A 19697-nucleotide genomic window follows, 5' to 3' on the forward strand; every position below is an offset into this window, starting at 1 on the left:
GTTGATTCATTTATATTTTTATTTTTGTATTCTTTCTAACATATCGTAATTTCCTAGTCTAATTTTATTTTTTACTTTGTTACTATTCTCTCTCTTTTTTTTTTTTTTGCCACCCCACGCAGCTTGCGGGATGTTGGTTCACGAGCCGGGGGTCAGACTAAAGCTCCTGCAGTGGGAGGTTCGAGTCCGAACCACTGATCTAACAGAGAACCTCAGACCCCAGGGAATATTCATGGGAGTGAGGTCCCACAGAGTTCCTCATCTCAGCACCAAGACCCAGCTCTACCCAATAGCCTACAAACTCCAGTGTTGGAAGGCTCAGGCCAAACAGCCAGTAAGACAGGAACACAATCTCACTCATTATAAAAAGAAAACAATGAGACAACAAAAAAATATGTCACAATGAAGGAGCAAGGTAAAAATCTACAACACCGAATAAACGAAGAGGAAATAGGCAATCTACCTGAAACGGAATTCAGAGTAATGATAGTAAAAATGATCCACAATCTCAGAAATAGAAATGGAGGCATGGATTGAGAAAATACAAGAAAAGTTTAACAAAGATCTAGAAGAACTAAAGAACAAACAAACAGAGATGAACAACACAATAACTGAAATGAAAAATACACTAGAAGAAATCAATAATGGAATAACTGAGGCAGAAGAATGAATAAGTGAGCTGGAAGACAAAATGGTGGAAATAACTACTGAGGGGCAGAATAAAGAAAAAAAAAAGAAAAGAATTGAAGACAATCTCAGAGACCTCTGGGACAGCACTAAATGAACCAACATTCAAATTATATGGGTCCCAGAAGAAGAAGAGAAAAAGAAAGGGTCTGAGAAAATATTTGAAGAGATTATACTTGAAAACTTCCCTAATTTGGGAAAGGAAATAGTCACCCAAGTCCAGGAGGCACAGGATAAACCCTAGGAAAAACACAATAAGACACATATTAATCATATTAATCAAACTAGCAAAAATTAAATTCAAAGAAAAAATATTAAAAGCAGCAAGGGCAAAACAAAAAATAACAGACAAAGGAATCCCCATAAGGTTATCAGCTGAGTTTTCAGCAGAAACTCTGCAAGACAGAAGGGAGTGGCAGGATACACTTAAAGTGATGAAAGAGAAGAACCTACAACCAAGATTACTCTATCCAACAAAGATCTCATTCAGATTGGATGGGGAAGTCAAAAGCTTTTCAGACAAGCAAAAGCTAAGAGAATTCAGCACCATCAAACCAACTTTACAACAAATGCTAAAGAAACTTCTCTAGGCAGGAAACACAAGAGGAAAAAAAAGACCCACAAAAACAAACCCAAAACAATTAAGAAAATGGTAATAGGAACATACATATCGATAATAACCTTGAATGTAAATAGATTAAAGGTCCCAACCAAAAGACACAGACTGACTGAATGGATACAAAAACAAGACCCATATATATGCTGCCTACAAGACACCCACTTCAGACCTAGGGACACATACAGACTGAAAGTGAAGGAATGGAAAAAGTATTTCCATGCAAATGGAAATCAAAAGAAAGCTGAAGTAGCAATACTCATATCAGATAGAATAGACTCTAAAATAAAGACTGTTACAAGAGATAAGGAGGGACACTACATAATGATCAAAGGATCAATCCAAGAAAAAGATATAACAATTATAAATGTTTATGCACCCAACATAGGAGCACCTCAATAAATAAGGCAAATGCTAACAACCATGAAAAGAGAAATCAACAGTAACACAATAATAGTAGTGGACTTTAACATCCCACTTACACCAATGGACAGATCACTCAAACAGAAAATAAATAAAGAAACATAAGCTTTAAATGACACAATAGACCACATAGATTTAATTGATATTTATAGACCATTCCACCCAAAAGTGGGAGAATACACTTTCTTCTCAAGTGCACATGGAACATTCTCCAGGTTAGATCATATCTTGGGTCACACATCAAGCCTCAGAAAATTTAAGAAAATTGAAATTGTATCCAGCATCTTTTCTGACCACAATGCTATGAGATTGGAAATCACAGGGAAAAAACTGTAAAAACACAAATACATGGAGGCTAAACAGTGCACTACTAAATAACCAAGAGATCACTGAAGAAATCAAAGAAGAAATTTAAAAATACATAGAAACAAATGACAATGAAAACACGATGACCCAAAACCTATGGGACACAGAAAAAGCAGTTCGAAGAAGGAAGTTTATGGCAATTCAATCTCACCTCAGGAAATAAGAAAAATCTCAAGTAAACAATCTAACCCTACACTTAAAACAACTAGAGAAAGAAGAACAAAGAAAACCGAAAGGCAGTAGAAGGAAAGAAATCATAAGGATCAGCAAAGAAATAAATGAAGTAGAAATTAAGAAAACAATAGCAAAGATCAGTAAAACTAAAAGCTGGTTTTTGAGAAGATAAACAAAATTTGTAAACCCTTAGCCAGACTCATCAAGAAAATAAGGGAGAAGATGCAAATCAATAAAATTAGAAATGAGAAAGGAGAAATCACAACTGACACTGCAGAAAAACAAAGGACTATAAGAGACTACTACAAACAACTGTATGCCAATAAAATGGACAACCATGAAGAAAAGGACAAATTCTTGGAAAGGTACAATTTTCCAAGACTGAACCAGGAAGAATTAGAAAATATAAACAGACCTATCACAAGTAATGAAATTGAAACCATAATTAAAAATCTTCCAACAAACAAAAGTCCAGGACCAGATGGCTTCACAGGCAAATTCTATCAAACATTTAGAGGAGAGCTAACACCGATCCTTTTCAAACTCTTCAAAAAAATTGCAGAAGGGGAAACATTCCCAAATTCATTCTACGAACCACCATCACACTGATACCAAAACCAGAAAAAGATATCACAAAAAAATGAAAATTATAGACCAGTACCACTGATGAAAATAGATGCAAAAATCCTCAACAAAATACTAGCAAACAGAATCCAACAGCACATTACAAGGATCATACACCATGATAGGTGGGATTTATCCCAGGGATACAGGATTCTTCAATATACGCAAATCAATCTATGTGATACACCATATTAACAAATTAAAGAATAAAGACCATATGATCATCTGAATAGATGCAGAAAAAGCTTTTGACAAAATTCATCACCCATCTATGATAAAAACTCTCCAGGAAATGGGCAGAGAGGGAACCTTCCTCAACATAATAAAGGCCATATATGACAAACCCACAGGAAGTAGCATACTCAATGGTGAAAAACTGAAAGCATTTCCACTAAGATCAGGAACAAGACAAGGATGTCCACTCTCGCCACTCTTATGCAACATAGTTTTGGAAGTCTTAGCCACAACAATCAGAGAAGGAAAAGAAATTAAAGGAATCCAAATCGGAAAAGAAGAAGTAAAATTGTCACTGTTTGCAGATGACACAATACTATACGTAGAAAATCCTAAAGATGCCACCAGAAAACTTCTAGACCTCATCAATGAATTTGGTAAGGTGGCAGGATACAAAATTAATGCACAGAAATCTCTGGCCTTCCTATACACCAACAACAAAAAATCAGAAGGAAAAATTAAGGAAACACTGTCATTTACCAAAGCAACCCAAAGAAATAAATACCTAGGAATAAACCTGCCTAAGGAGGCAAAAGACTTGTACTCAGAAAAGTGTAAAACACTGATGAAGGGAATCAAAGATGACATAAACAGATGGAGAAATATACCATATTCTTGGGTTGGAAGAAGCAATCCTCTGAAAATGACTATACTACCCAAAACAATCTACAGGTTCAGTGCAGTCCATATCAAACTACCAATGGCATTCTTCACAGAATTAGAACAAAAAGTTTTACAATTCATATGGAAACACAAAAGACCCCGAATAGCCAAAGGAATCTTGAGAAAGAAAAACGGAGTTGGAGGAATCAGGCTCCCTGACCTCAAACTATACCACAAAGCTATAGTAATCAAGACAGTATGGTACTGGCACAAAAACAAAAAGAAATGTAGGTCAATGGTACAGGATAGAAAGCCCAGAGATAAACCCATGCCCATATAGGCACCTAATTTATGACAAAGGAGGCAAGAACATACAATGGGGAAAAAACAGCCTCTTCAATAAGCGGTCCTGGGAAAACTGCACAGCTACATGTAAAATACTGAAATTAGAACACTACCTAACACCATACACAAAAATAAACTCCAGATGGATTAAAGACTTAAACGTAAGACCAGACACTGTAAAACTCTTAGAAGAAAACATAGGAAAAACACTCTTTGACATAAACCACAGCAAGATCGTTTTTGACCCACCTCCTATAGTAACAGAAATAAAAACTAAACTAAACAAATGGGACTTAATTAAACTTAAAAGCTTTTGCACAGCAAAGGAAACCTTAAACCAGTGAAAAAGACAGCCCTCAGAATGCGAGAAAATATTTTCAAATGAAACAACGGACAAAGGATTAATCTCTACAATATACAAACAGCTCATGGAGCTCAATCTCAAAAAGACAAACACTCCAGTTAAAAAATGGGAGGAAGACCTAAACAGACATTTCACCAAGGAAGACATACAGATGGCCGAGAGGCACATGAAAAGATGCTCAGCATCACTAATTATTAGAGAAATGCAAATCAAAACTGCAATGAGGTATCATACTGGTCAGAATGACCATTATCAAAAAATCTAGAAACAACAAATGCTGGAAAGGGTGTGGTGAAAAGGGAGCCCTCCTGCACTGTTGGTGGGAATGTAAATTGAGACAACCACTATGGAAAACAGTATGAAGTTTCCTTGAAAAACTAAAAATAGGACTACCATATGACCCAGCAATCCCACTACCGGGCATATACCCTGAGAAAACTGTAATTCAAAGAGAGTCATGTAGCACAGTGTTCATTGCAACACTATTTACAGTAGTCAGGACATGGAACCAACCTAAATGTCCCTCAACAGATGAATGGATAAAGAAGGTGTGGCACATATCGGCAATGGAATATTACTCAGCCATAAAAAGAAACTAAGTTGATTATTTGTAGTGAGGTAGATGGACCTAGAGTCTGTCATACAGAGTTAAGTAAGACAGAGAAAAAGAAATACCGAATGCTAACGCATATATATGGAATCTACAAAAAAAAATGGTACTGATGAACCTAGTTACAGGGCAGGAATAAAGAGGTAGACATAGAGAATGGACTTGAGGACATGGGATGGGAGGGGGAAGCTGGGCAAAGTGAGAGTAGCATCTCCATATATACACTACTGAATGTAAAATAGTTGGCTGGTGGGAAGCAGCAGCATGGCACAAGGAGATTGGCTCCATGCTTTGTGATGACCTAGAGGGGTGGGATAAGGAGGATGGGAGGGAGGCTCAAGAGGGAGAGGATATGGGGACATGTGTATGCATATGGCTGATTCGCTTTGTTGTGCAACAGAAACTAACACAGTATTGTGAAGCAGTTATACTCCAATAAAGATTTATTAAAAAATAAATAAATAAAATAAAATATTGGCTATATCCCCTGTGTCATACAATATATTCTTGTAGCTTATTTATTTTATATGTAGTAATCTGTATCTCTTAACCCCCTACCCCTTTCTTGCCAAAAAGGAATTTCTTGAAACTGAAATTTATTAACTCTAAAGAGAAGTTGCTGACTAATTCCTGTTCACTAATTCAGTGTTGTAGAGATAGCAGGTGGGAACTGGAACTCAGTAGTGTGGTTCACTCTTTACTGACTCCCCAATGTTATGTGTCACTTAGCACTGTGCTAAGAACAGGAGGTGCAAATGTGTGTAAGAGATAGTCTCTGTCTTCCAAGAGCTTCAGGCTAATGAGGAGATGGACAGTAAAAAGGTAATTTCAATATAGTGTGATTTTATGCTTTGATAGAGGTTGAAAAAAGGTAATAAATGTTCATAGAGAAGGAAATCTGAGATTAGGGCCCAGGTCTACTGACATAGAGTAAAAAATATCCAAAGCAGTGAATTTTTACCACTTGAGTCATTAAAAATTGGTAACATAAGTTGCAGTGCTTTTTAAAAGTATAGATTAAAATTTTTAGTTAAAAATTGAAATATAATGGCAGTTATTTAAAATTGATACAGAAATGAAATGTGTGTGTGTTAGGCTGAATAACTTATGAGGGACACAAATAAATCACTAACTTAAATAATCATAGATAATTATGAAGGATTAAAACTAATTCCATTTTTTAAAGGAGAAGGAAGTTTGGTTTTAGCAATTAGAATAGTAACAAAACACTGAGGCAAATATTAATATAAATATTTAATTACTTAGGGAATAAAAATAATGTGAATACTATGGGGTTGTTTTTTATATATTTATAAAACAACGGACAAACATGATTACTTTCCTTAGACATTACTAGATAAGTAGAGGAAGTCTGGAGGATAAATCTAATTTATTCTTATTTTAGCAGAGTACTTGATAGTCTAATTTTACTTAAAAATTAATTTAAGTTGTTTTGGATATTTACAGTGTTTATTTGATTAAGAGCTAAGTGAAGTACAGTACCATAGAAAGCACAGATACAGAATTATATTGGTAATTTTAGACAATGAATTTAGAAAATAAAATTGCTAAGTGCTACATATGCTGTGTGTGTATGTATGTTTCAGGAGAGATTTAAATTTTATTATTCTTTCCTCAGAATAATTATTCCTTACTTTTACTGATTAGTTTGTTACCTAAAAAGGGAAAATTTTGGACTAAAGCATTACTATTTAAAAGTTCAATAATATTCTTTTCTTCTTTAGATATTTGAATGAAGCAAAGATTTATTTTACGTTGTGATTTTCATTTAAGTTGATGTTTAGGTGAAGGTGATTTTTTAAAATAATGTGTAGCAAAGTCTGAGATGCATGGTAATTCTGTGTTTTATTTTTCAGAAAGAATTCTTTGTGGAACTTGGCTTAACTGCAGGGCAACTTGGTATAGATGACTCTACACAAGTGCCTCCTGGTTAGTATTTCTCCCATATGGCATATACTAAATGAAGATGAGAGTGAGGTTAAGGTTTATCTTGCCATTTCCAAATCAATCTAGTAACTTTTTAATATCTGACAACTAACATGCTTTTTGCCTCTCCTTGGTTACTATTTAGATTTTTGTCTTTTTATTTGAGGGTTTTTAAAATAATTTTGAAAACTCATTAGACAGATGTAAGTCATTTTGTTGGCAAAATTCTAAGAGAATGGCTCAATAAATTTGCATGAATTGGACACACCTAATTAAATTACCACCCAGATCAATAAACTGAAGCCCCTTCCTACCATCTTTCAGTCTTTATCCCCTGTGTCAAGGGTAACCACTATTTTTACTGTTCAGGTCTCATCTCTTGCCCCCTCACACTGTCCCTCCCCCTCCTGCTACTGCCATCCCCACTTCCACACACATGTATGTTCTCTCTCTAATCATACTTGAAAAACTGCTGCAAATTTTTCAAGTGTCCAGATTGATGGCTCTGCCTCCTCTAAATCTTCTGCATCATGATCATCACCATCACCATCATCTTTAGAGGATTTCAGCAGATCTTCAAGTTCCTTGTTGGTAAGGGTTTCTCTACGCTCTTCTGTGTGTTCCTCAACATTGTCTTCGATCATGTCAGAGAAGCCTTCCCCACCAAACTTCCCTTGCAACATTCAAAATTCTACTGACTTCTGCATCAGTAGTGGAGAAGCCCCTGAAATCACTGATCACCTCACTCCAGAACTGCCTCCAGCATGCATCGGCGGTCTCAGGCCTTAAGGCAACTACAGCCTCTGCAGGAAGCAAAACTGCACCTGCAGTTGTGAAGCTCTTTCGTAAATCAATAATGCTGCTCAGTCAGGGTTAGCATCAGGGGCAGCACGAAACCTCTTGAAGGCGAGGTAGGTGTTAATTCACCTCAGTACGCTGCTGCAGGAGACAGGAACATCATGTCCACATTCTCGCCAGTGAAGCAGAGAGCGTTGTCAGTTATGAGGAGGACCTTGAATGGCAGCCCCTTCTCTTCATCCCTTTACTTCAGGAATGAAGCAGTGATGGAACCTCTCCAAGAACAAAATGGCCATTGCCCAAGCCTTCTTGTATTGCTAGAACATAGGCAGGCAATTTTTGTTTTTGTTCTTAAGGGCCTGGGGATTGCTTGCTCAGTAGATGAGGCCTGGCTTGATCACGTGACCTGTTGCATTGCCACACAGCACCAGCCGAAGGTGATCTTTCCTTAGGGAAACCCTGAACCCCTTAACCCTGGGGCCTACTTTGCACTCTTATGGATATAAGTACGATTGGACCTCTCCTTCCAGAACAAGCCCATTTCATCACAATTGAAGATTTGCTCTGGAAGGTAGCCTTTCTCTTCTATAAGTTTTTTGAGCTCTTCTGAGAACGCTGAAGCTGCCTTGGCATCAGCCAATGCTGATTCTCCCATGATCTCTAAGTTCTTGAGGCTGTAGTACTTTACATAGTTAGCCAGCCATGCCTTATGAGCCTTAAACTCCTTCATTCTCCTCAACCCCGTCACAGTAGTATTCACAGAGGCTAAGTGCTTTTTCACACATCATTTTGCCATGAACAGGGTTATGCTTCTGTGACATGTCTTCCAGCCACATACTTGACGCCTTTGCGAGCATTTTGTCATGAATGAGAGACCATTTTTGCTGTTGTAGGGACATCACAAACACTTCCACAAATTTCAGCTTCTTTCTGCTTTATTTTGCAAATGCTCAATTTGTTCTTACTGACCTTATGGCCCACCTTGGCAAGAAATATGCCACTTTTCAAAAGATCTAAGATTTTAATTTTCTTGTTGAAAGATAGCACTTAACGCTCCCTCTCAGCCTTTGAGGGATTGTTTAGCTTTTTTTAAAATTATTATTATTATTATTATTATTAACATCTTTATTGGAGTATAATTGCTTTGCATAGCTTTTGAGGGATTATTTTGACCACTTAATTGCTCTTTAGGAGCCATTTTTTCACAGAAACAAAGGGTGCACACATATAAGTGACAAATAAATGAGACACAAGGTGAACAATCCTCAAACACAAGTGCTGGAGACTGAGGATCCATGAAATGGCGGGAGACTACGGCAGGGTATGCCAGCACATCAGTTCATTCACACAGATTCAGTGTAGTGCTTGGCACACAGCAAATTCAAGTTTTGCTTTTCGGAACTTTCTGGAATTTTTTTTTCAAATGTTTTCAATCCGTGGTTGGTTGAATCCACCGACATAGGGGGCTGACTATTATCAATAGTGCTTTGGTGCATATTCTTGTGTAAGTCTCCTGGTGCTCATAGGTATACATTAAGATGCGCACCTGAGAGCGATGTGCTGCTATCATAGGGCGTGCATATATTCAGTGTTAGTAGATGTTGCCAGTTTTCCAAGATGGCTGTACTGATTTACACTCCTACCACCTTTGTATGAGAAGCTCATTTGCTCCATTTCCTTTGCATTTAGAATTGTCAGTCTTTTTCACTTTAGCCATTGTGATGGGTGTGTATTTCATAATGGTTTTAATTGCATTTCTTTGGTGACTGATGTGGTTGGGCATCTTTTCATATGTTTATTGGTCCATTGGATTACCTCTTTTGTAAAGAACCTGTTCACAGCTTCTGCCTATTTGTGTCAGATAGTTGTCTTTTTTAAATTGACTTACCAGGAGTGCTTTACATGTTCTAAGTACAAGTCCTTTGCTGGATATATGTATTGCAAATACAGTCTTCCACTCTGTGACTTACCTTTTCACTCTCAGTGGTATCTTTTGATGAACAGATGTTTCTTGGTTTTAATATGATCTAGTTTAGGAGGTTATTCCCATTATGATTGGTACTTTAAAAACAAATCTTTGTTTCTCCCATACAATCTTTTTAAATGGCATTTGCATAGTGGGATTTCCTGAATAGTATTAAGGCAAAACAAAACAAAACAATAAGTTTTGTTTTGTTTTTAGGGAAAAAAAGTCAAAGATGAATGGACAAACATTTGTGTTGTGAGAAGATATTCTGTATTATTTTAACAAAGAAAATTAGTTTATCAATCTTTTCTTCTGATTAAATATACCTCCTTTTCATTTCTACAAACTTGAACTAACTTAGAAAAAAGATTTTTCCACATATAAAGATAAATATTCTTATAGTTTCCTGGAGAGCCATTCAGCTTTGAAAATAATTAAAAGCATCAACACCAGAAAAAATTTACATAATATTGTTCTAAATGTGGCTGATTATATTTGTGTCTAATAATTTTATTTATTTTATAATTTTTAGAGCTTTTTGAAAATGAGCATGTACGTATTGGGCAAAAAGGTAAGCTTTTGATTATACTTATTTTAATTTCTGAAAATGAGGTAGTCTCAAGTAAATGTCTGTATCGTATACCCTCAACTGAAATTTAATCTCCAAGAAGCTAAAGACCTAAAAAGGAATAAAATTTAACAATGTAGATAAAACAATGGGAATCTTTATAAAGAGGGGAAATGCATCAATTTGGCTTTATCAATAAATGTCAGATAAAGAAGTACACAGATGGTTCACTAAAAAGGAAATGATAAATGCAAGCACGCATTTCTCAAGGATATTAGCTTAATCCATTCAATAGTAGAATTTCATTTTAAAATCAAAGAGCCAGGTTCTCTCTTTGATGTGCCCACACCCTTCTCATTAGTGTTAATAGGAATATGCTCCTGCATCAGGAGAAAATAATAACTGTCACACTTCCCAGCGACTGTTCACCATGGTAGGACTTAATAACTGAAGCAGCTGTTAGCGTTCTGGAGAATAAATTTTCCCCATCTTTTTAAGATTCTTTTCCTTATTTTTATAAATCCTGTTTTGTCTTTGAAATATGAAGTGCAGGTAAGTCTTTGTGTCAGAATAAATCTTCTATGGCAATTATATTATCATGTTCTAAACTCCCTAGTTCAATTTTTCAGAATCCTATTTATTTAGAAGACTGCATTTTTATGATTTGATATTTTCATTAAACACAATTGCAAGTTATCATGTGGTCCCTTTGTTTCATTTTCATTTAGTGTAAGATTTTTTCCTTTTTCTTTTAAGAAGAAAATATAAGAAAACAAAACTGTTTGATAAATATCAGCAGTTGTCTAGTATTTCTTCTTTTGTTTTTATTTTTTTGGTTTTGTTTGTTTGTTTTGGAGGGGGGCTTAATTTCCAGACTTAATAGCTAGTATTTTCATTAACATAAAGATGAAAACAAAAGGATAATATGTTAATTTTGTGAACTTGACTGCTTATGAATAATTTTTGGCCTTTTTAAAAGCTTATCAGATCTTTCTTGTTTTTACTTCTTTAAAAATCCCTCTTTTCTTTTGATTTTGGCAGATAGCTAAAAAGTCATCTAATAGAATGGATATCTACATTCTTTAGAATTCTCAGTCATAACATTTCAAATAGCATACCACTTCCAAATACTAGAACATTCATGACTTAGTAGAATATGCATAAGAAATTTAGGGTTTCTGTAGCTATGACTTCATGTGATCATGAAATCCCAAAATTATTCTATGTATGCATCACAAGTTTCACATCCATGGAGCTATAGTTAAAGCACAGTGAAATCAAGGTACCTACATTAAAAACTTTCACCTGGTGGGGTAGGAGGTGGAGGAGCTTATGGCTTGAAATTTACAGGGCTGTAAATAAGGCCACATCAAAAATCTGAGAGTGAAAGAAGATTGTCAAGATATGATGCAATTATGTTAGACATAAAGATGAAATGTTAGCTTCCCAAAAGATTTTTAAAGATTTCAATGTTATTTCTTACATTATGAGTTTTCTAATGAGATTTTAAAATACTTTTGACAGTTCTATCAGAACAAGATAGTGCTGCTGCTCAACAGTATATCAGACAAGGAAGTCCCACAGCACTGAGAGCTGAATTATGGGCTCTCATTTTGAATATTTCCAGCCAACCTGAGGTAAGAAGAAAAAGGATGCGCCAGATTTGATATTTGTTTTTCAAAGACTTGCATTCAAAGTAGAAATATTTTTTTCTTAGTCTAATATTTATTCCCTTTTTAATTTTCAAATTCACTGTAGAGTTCTAAGATAAGATTAACATATAATTAATCACTGTGTGCTTAACATAGATGTTTTTGTTATTAATAATTAGTTGGATAGTGTGAACCTATACATACAACAGAACAGTAAGTAAAATGTTAAGAAGTGGAGTCCACCAATTCAGATCAGTGAAGATGTGTGGTAGAACTGGGAGTTATAAGAGGGAGAAATAAAGATGGACAGCTCGATATATGTAAATGACTACTTTGTCCCTACAGTTACTTTCAAAATATGCACGATTTTTCTGGGTTTAAAAATTGACAGATTATGTGGGAATGTTATTTTTCTAAGTATAAGAACATCTTATTTTAGGAAATAAAATGAATATGAAGAGAAATCACCAACAGACAGGTAATAGATTCAATAAAGAAACAAGTGTAAGACATTGATTCTTTTTTAAATATTTTGGATAATTTTTTTTTTTTTTTTTGCTGAAGCCCACTGATCCTATAAGTCAACTATTTAAAGATTTTAATAAATAGCAAACTAATAGTTCCCTAACCTAGCAGTTAAAAACATGGGTTTTGTTTAGAATCATATGACCTAGTTTCAACTGCTAGCTCCCTCAACTTATTTGAAATAAGTCACTGAGTGAGTTAAGTTTCTTCAAACTGCAACTTACCCATACTTAGATATAGATAATAATTTTTATATCCCAGTGTGGTTGAAAGAATTAAATGAAATTTATGTGAGTCTTTTATTAACACAGTACTTGATATAACAGGTCACTATTGATGGTAGCAATAGTAATTACATATTACATGTAATTATGTTATAAATTAATTATAATTTATAATAATGCAGTTTTGAAGAAAATCAAACATTATTAACATATATTATAAAAACTACACCTGTAACCTTTGCAAATTATGTATGCATGCTTGTGTGTGTGTGTGTGTGTGTGTGTGTGAGTGTTTTAAATCTCCCGCTCTGAACAGCACTATCAAAAATCACTTGCTTCCTTTTTGAAAGAATAAACCTTGTGATTTATTTTAGAGCAGTTTTAAACCAAATGATACTACTGATATTTTGAGGTGACACTTTAAAAGTAACAGTTTACAAAACAGTTTTGAGTGTACGCTGGGCATTTTTTGTGAGTGTATCAACTCTTGTAGAAGAGGTAGTAATTCTTGTCCTGACCTAACTGTGTAGATGACCTACCAACTTCACTGATCAGGAGCTAAGTTAGCAAGTCCTGTCTCTGCAGAGGAACTGACTACTACCATTTCAAAAATAGATTTAGAATTTTTCCAGAAGTGTAGTTGTAGAATAGAAGTAGTAATCCCAGATAATGATTGTATAAAGTTCAAAGGCAGTTTTTTTTTTTTTTTTTTTTTTTTTTTTTTTTCTTTTTGCGGTATGCGGGCCTCTCACTGTTGTGGCCTCTCCCGTTGCGGAGCACAGGCTCCGGATGCGCAGGCCCAGCGGCCATGGCTCACGGGCCCAGCCGCTCCGCGGCATATGGGATCCTCCCAGACCGGGGCACGAACCCGTATCCCCTGCATCGGCAGGCGGACTCTCAACCACTGCGCCACCAGGGAGGCCCTCAAAGGCAGTTTTTACACTTGAATTCTGGAGTTAATAGTTATCTTGATTTTCTATATTCAAAATGGCAAATCTGTAAATAGAAATTAATATTATCAGAAGGCAATCTTGATTTTATTGAATAAAACATTTTCTATCACTTACACTTATTTTCACTGTAAAAGTGTGACCTGAACAAACTATAGCGGTTCCAAAATAATTGTTGTAGGTGGTACATTAGAGGGTGGAGGGGGAGAGAGCGAGAGACAGAGAGAGGGAGAATACTTGAAGAATACTTTATCAGAACTTTTTGTTTAATTACTTTTCAGTCACTTAAAATAAGCTACACATACAAATGCATCATAGTTGAGGAGTTAGAGAGGTAAATGGAATATTTCAAATTTCACACTCATAAAGCTATTTTTTAAATCTTACCTCAATAGAAAGACTTGGGATTTAATGCTTTAAGTTCCTAGCAGTTAATTTATTTAGTACTTTTACTAGAACATTATTTAACTTTGATTTTTTTCTCTTTTTAAGAAAATATGTGATAAGTTTAAAAGAATTGCTTTTATATATTTTCTTTTCTACAACTCTCTAGATCTCTGGATCAAAATATCCATATTTAGTAAACATTCATATTTAAATTTTTTTGCTTAATTTCAGTTTGCTAATTAAAAGTAGAAAATTGTCTTATACTTTGCTCTAGGTTCTTGCTTACTGATAAGATAGCCAAGATGAGTATTAACGTTTAAGATTTCCTTTAGTGATTTCACAATAAGGTTCTCCACAACCTGACCTAAAGGTCTGCAATAATGCCTGACCATCCTAGATCTTTCTGGTCAGCTCACCTAGTCTTCCCAGTGCCTGTTTCTGTCCTTCACTCTCCTCAGCCACTTATTTTCAGTCTTAGCAAAAGATCTCACCTTCTCCTAACCATAGAAAACAGAAGTCATCAGAAGGAACTCATTCAAATTCCTTCCACCAAACCTGTAAACTTACTTGCATCAGCACCTCTTCTTGCCTCTACTTTTACATCTAAACCTTGTGCAAGAAAAGTCTATGCTAGATGCTCCTACTTCCTTAATCCCATTAATCACTCAGTCTACCATAGTCTGGCATACACCCCACTACATAACTATAACTGTCCTAGCTAAAGTTACCAAGGAACAGTGGATACATTTTAGTCTTTACATCTACTGCATTTGATACTATTATCTATTCTGCCCTTGAAATAGTCTTGGTCTTTAATTTAGTTCATCCTGTTTTCTTAGTTCTTCTTTCCCTCTTTTTCTTTTTTTTTAAGTCTGCATTTGGGTTCGCCTGCTAGACCTCAAGTGCTTGTATTTCTCAGAATTCAATTTTGATCCTCTTTTCACCCTGCACATTTTCCCTGGACTGTCTCATCCACAGTCACCTTTTCCATAATGGCTTCAACTCTGTTTTCAACCAAACTTTGCCTTAAGCCTAAAACTTTTATTTCCAGTTTCCTGCAGAACTCTAATACATGGTCTGAAAGTGTATCAGACTCATGATACCTAAAAGAAAAGGTATAATCTTTACCTCTCTCTCTCTCTCTCTCTCTCTATATATATATATATATATATATTTTTTTTTTGGGGGGGGGGGCGGTACACGGGCCTCTCACTGTAGTGGCCTCTCCCGTTGCGGAGCACAGGCTCCAGACGCGCAGGCTCAGCGGCCATGGCTCACGGGCCCAGCCACTCCGTGGCATGTGGGATCTTCCCGGACTGGGGCACGAACCCGCGTCCCCTGCATCGGCAGGCAGACTCTCAACCACTGCGCCACCAGGGAAGCCCCTTTACCTCAATATATTTGTGGTCATCCAAGAGATGCTGAATTGTCTCTCTTCCCACTATGCTGTTTTCTCCCTGAAAAAAAGAAAAAGACCTTGTCAGACTTTTGTCTTCTTGGATATTCTACTTTTCTTTCATCTGCAGTTTATTCCATCACCTTTTCTGAGAAGCCTTCCTGACATCTCCTCTACCTTGTCTTCTCCCAACTCCTTCACTGCTACTCTTACATACTTCCTTCATTTTTCTCCCACCATAACCAGTGCAGGAGGAAAGACCTAAAGACAGAGAAACATATACCATACTTCTTACTTTATTTGGCTGCCTCCCTTTCTAGATTGAGTACCTGAGGACAGGGATTTTTTTCTTCTTCATCATCTGTAAAGTCAGTATCTTGTACAGTGTCTAGAAATGGTCAGCTCATCTAAATGCTTAATGAACAATTAAGTATAAGCTGTTAGGAATGTTCTGTGAGTTCTTTGACTTCCTGAGAGTATATTTCCTTTTTTCTTTAGTTAAAGAGATAGTGTAACTCTGCATAAAATATAAAATAGATACATATACTAAAATTTAAATATTCTCTGATGCTAAAAATTTGGGCTATTTTGCTTTTCAAATATTGCTTTTTATAATCATAATTTATTACTGTTAAATATCTATTTTGCCAAAGCTTATACAAAATACTCTTGAAATATCCTATTATATTATTGGTAATTGTTATAGTTTATAAATTCTTGTTTTATAATGTCTTTGGTGTTAGGGTAATGCTGGCCTCATAGAATGAATTAAGAAGTATTCCCTCTGCTTCTGTCCTCTGAAGGAGATTGTAGAACACTGGCAGAATTTCTTCCTTAAATGTTTGGTAGAATTCACCAATGAGCCCCTCTGGGCCTGGTACTGTTTTAGACAGTTATTAATTATTAAATCAATTACTTTAATAGATGTAGGCCTATTCCGATTGTCTGTTTCTTCTTGTGTGAGTTTCAGCAAATTCTGTCTTGTTCAAGTAATTGATCCATTTTATCTAGGTTATCAAATTTGTGGGCAGAGAATTTTTCATAGTATACCTTTATTATCCTCTTAATGTCCATAGGATCTGTAGTGATGTACCCTCTTTCATTTCTGATTTGGGTAATTTGTGTCCTTTCTCTTTTTTTTTTTTTAGTTAGCCTGGCTAAAGTCTCATTAGTTTTATTGATCTTTTCAAAGAACTAGCTTTTTGTTTCAATTATTTTTCTCTATTGATTTCCTGTTTTCAATTTCATTTATTTCTGCTCTAATTCTTATCATTTCTCTTCTTCTGCTTACTTTCGATTTAATTTGTTCTTCTTTTTCTAGTTTCCTAAGGTGGAAACTTAGATTATTGATTTTTAGATCTTTCTTGTTTTCTAATATATGCATGCATTCAATTCTATAAATTTCCATCTAAGTACTGCTTTTACTGCATCCCACAAATTTTGATAAGTTACCTTTTCATTTAGTTCAAAATATTTTTAACTTTCTCTTGAGATTTCTTCTTTGACCCATGTGTTATTTAGAAGTATGTTGTTTAATCTCCCTGTATTTGGGGATTTTCCTGTTATCTTTTTGTTATTGATTTCTAGTTTAATTCCACTGTGGTCTGAGAACAGACATTATATGATTTCTATTCTTTTAAATTTGTTAAGGCTATGTTTTATGACCCAGAATGTGGTCTATCTTAGTGAATGTTCCATGTGAGTTTGAGAAGCATGTGTATTCTACTGTTATTGGATAAAGTAGTGTACAGGGGTCCATCATATCCAGTTGATTGATGGTGTTGTTGAGTTCAACTTCAACCTTACTGATTTTCTGCCTGCTGAACCTATTTCTGATAGGGAGGTGTTGGAGTTTTATTTCAATTTGAAATGCATGGTTTATTTAATAAATGATGCTTATAACCATCCTTCTGAAAGAAAACTCAGACCTTTGGCTTACCATATATAAAAATAAATTCCATGTAGGTTATAAACATTTAAATTAAAAATATCAATTTTAGAAAAAACTAGAAAAATATTTGTATAAACATGTGATGTAGGAGAGCCTTGCATAAGGGAAGCAAGAAAATCCAAAGCCATAAAGAATTTTTAAAAATTTGTCAATGTATACCATAAACAAAAATCAAACAACACATATTAATTTGAAGAAAAACTATTTGTAACACAAATGACAAAAGGTTAATCCTGATTATCAAGAAAGAGCCTGACAAATTAATAAAATAAATGTAATCTAATAGAAAAATATGTTAAGTCATTGAAGTGGAAATTCAAATGACCAGTAAGCATATGAAAGAATGTCAACTTTCTTAGTATTTGGGAAAGTACAAATTAATACAACAGTAAGATAACCATTTTTCATCCATGGAAAAGTTAAAATGGTGAGGATATAGGTAAACTTTGTGCTCTCATGGGTTGCTGGTGGGAATTTGAATTGATACTTTTTTGGAAAGTAGTTAGGCAATTTGTAGTCCAACTAAAGATATATGTGCGTGCGTGTGTGTGTGTGTGTGTGTGTGTGTGTATGTGTGTATGTATATATATATATATATATATATATATATATATATATATATATATATGGCCTTCAGCCTACAATCCTACCTTTGCCAGTTTATCCCATAGATACAAAAGCATATGTGCATGAGGATATTTATTGCAGTATTTGTAGTGACAAACAACTAGAAACAACCTGAGTAGCCATCTGTAGGCTAAAGGAATGGTTAAATAAGTTGTGATACATATGTAGCACAGCTTTAAAAATACTAAAGTGTATGTAGTTATTAAAAAGACATAGAGAGATGACCATGATATACACTAGAAACTGAAAAATAAGTATAGAATGATTCCATTTTACGTTAAAAAACAACTAAAACCCTTAAATATGATTATATATTTGTATAAGCATGGAGAAAAATATGGAAGAATACAAATTACAAATAATGTTACAAATACAATACAAATAACATTAGTTTCTTCAGTGTGGTGGCAGGGAAGAAGAAAAGATTATTAACTTTTTCTTTATCCAGCTTTAGATTGTTTCACTTATTTTAATGGTCATATATCAGTTTGTAATTTTAAACTTATTTTATTTTTGAAAAGAGACGTAACTCTAAGCATCTTAGCTTTTCCACTGTGTTCCCTAGAAGACATTAAAGTATAATACTATGCCCTTCGCCAGTTGTCAAGGATTGGTATTTGAATTAGGTGCTGTTCCTGCCTTTAAAAATGTTTTTTTATTCTAGCCAGAGAGATGGATTTAATAAATACAATAGAAGGTAAATAAAATAGTAAAATAATTTTGCTTTAGGTAAGAAATCAAAACAACATGAATGAGAACAAAGTAAGGCTTTTTAATTAAAATTAAAATGACTAAAAATAGCCAGTAAATCCCCAGATTATCTTTATGCAAAGAGCACTTTGCCTCAAATCAGAGAACTGTGTATTAAGCATCTTTCAAGACAAAGAAATAGTGTTTCAGGAAACATAGGGTTGGACACCACCCTGCCAAGGCAGCTGCATGCAACAGATATTCTTCTTTGTCCCAGACAAACCTGTCCCACAACTCTTATTTGAGGGAATGTCTTCAGAAAGAATCACGTAGACTGGGGTGTACTGATGGAGCCAAGCAGTATTTGGATATGGGTGGAAACCAGGGCTAAAATGCCCAAGACATGGATGGAGAGATTTGGAGGAACACAGGGATCAGCTGAAGTAGTGAGATGATATTTCCATCTCTCTTTAACACAACTACTATCCATTTAGTCTTAACCTTTTTTTTTAACCTTTATTATTTATTATGAACACCCCGACCAACTATTACCCTGATGCTTAACTGGATTACGTCTTATGTCCCTCCTCCCTCTCTCCCTTCCCCTGTCTTTTCTTCTTTTTCCTTTCCTCCCCTTTTCTCTTCTTCCTATCGTTCCTCTCTTCCTTCTTATTTCTTATTCTCTATTAAATTAAACATTAGCCAAATCTTATCACTGTTTAGAGTTAGATTTTCTAATATAATACCATATTCTCTTATTTTTTTTAAACTGATTTTTTTGCTATTACAATTTTTAAAAATTCTTATTTTATATTGGAGTATCATTGATTATCAGTGTGTTAGTTTCAGGTGTACAGCAAAGTGATTCAGTTATACATATACATGTATCTATTCTTTTTCAAATTCTTTTCCCAGTTAGGTTATTACAGACTATTGAGCAGAGTTCCCTGTGCTATAACTGATTTTTATT

At 34.9% G+C, this 19697-nt stretch overlaps 1 protein-coding gene across 3 annotated transcripts in view; it reads left to right on the plus strand.

Moving 5' to 3' along the window:
- TBC1D19 (TBC1 domain family member 19) overlaps positions 1-19697 on the plus strand; it is a 167469-nt gene that overhangs the window by 88763 nt on the left and 59009 nt on the right. For all 3 annotated transcript variants that reach the window (XM_082632706.1, XM_082632707.1, XM_082632708.1), the window contains 3 exons: positions 6924-6996; positions 10290-10328; positions 11850-11962. In XM_082632706.1, the coding sequence (XP_082488832.1) occupies positions 6924-6996; positions 10290-10328; positions 11850-11962 (225 nt within the window). The remainder of the gene's footprint in view (positions 1-6923; positions 6997-10289; positions 10329-11849; positions 11963-19697) is intronic.

This window comes from Mesoplodon mirus (genome assembly GCF_964341445.2).
Source record: "Mesoplodon mirus genome assembly, chromosome: 2".
In the NCBI taxonomy this organism is placed as follows: Eukaryota; Metazoa; Chordata; class Mammalia; order Artiodactyla; family Ziphiidae; genus Mesoplodon; species Mesoplodon mirus.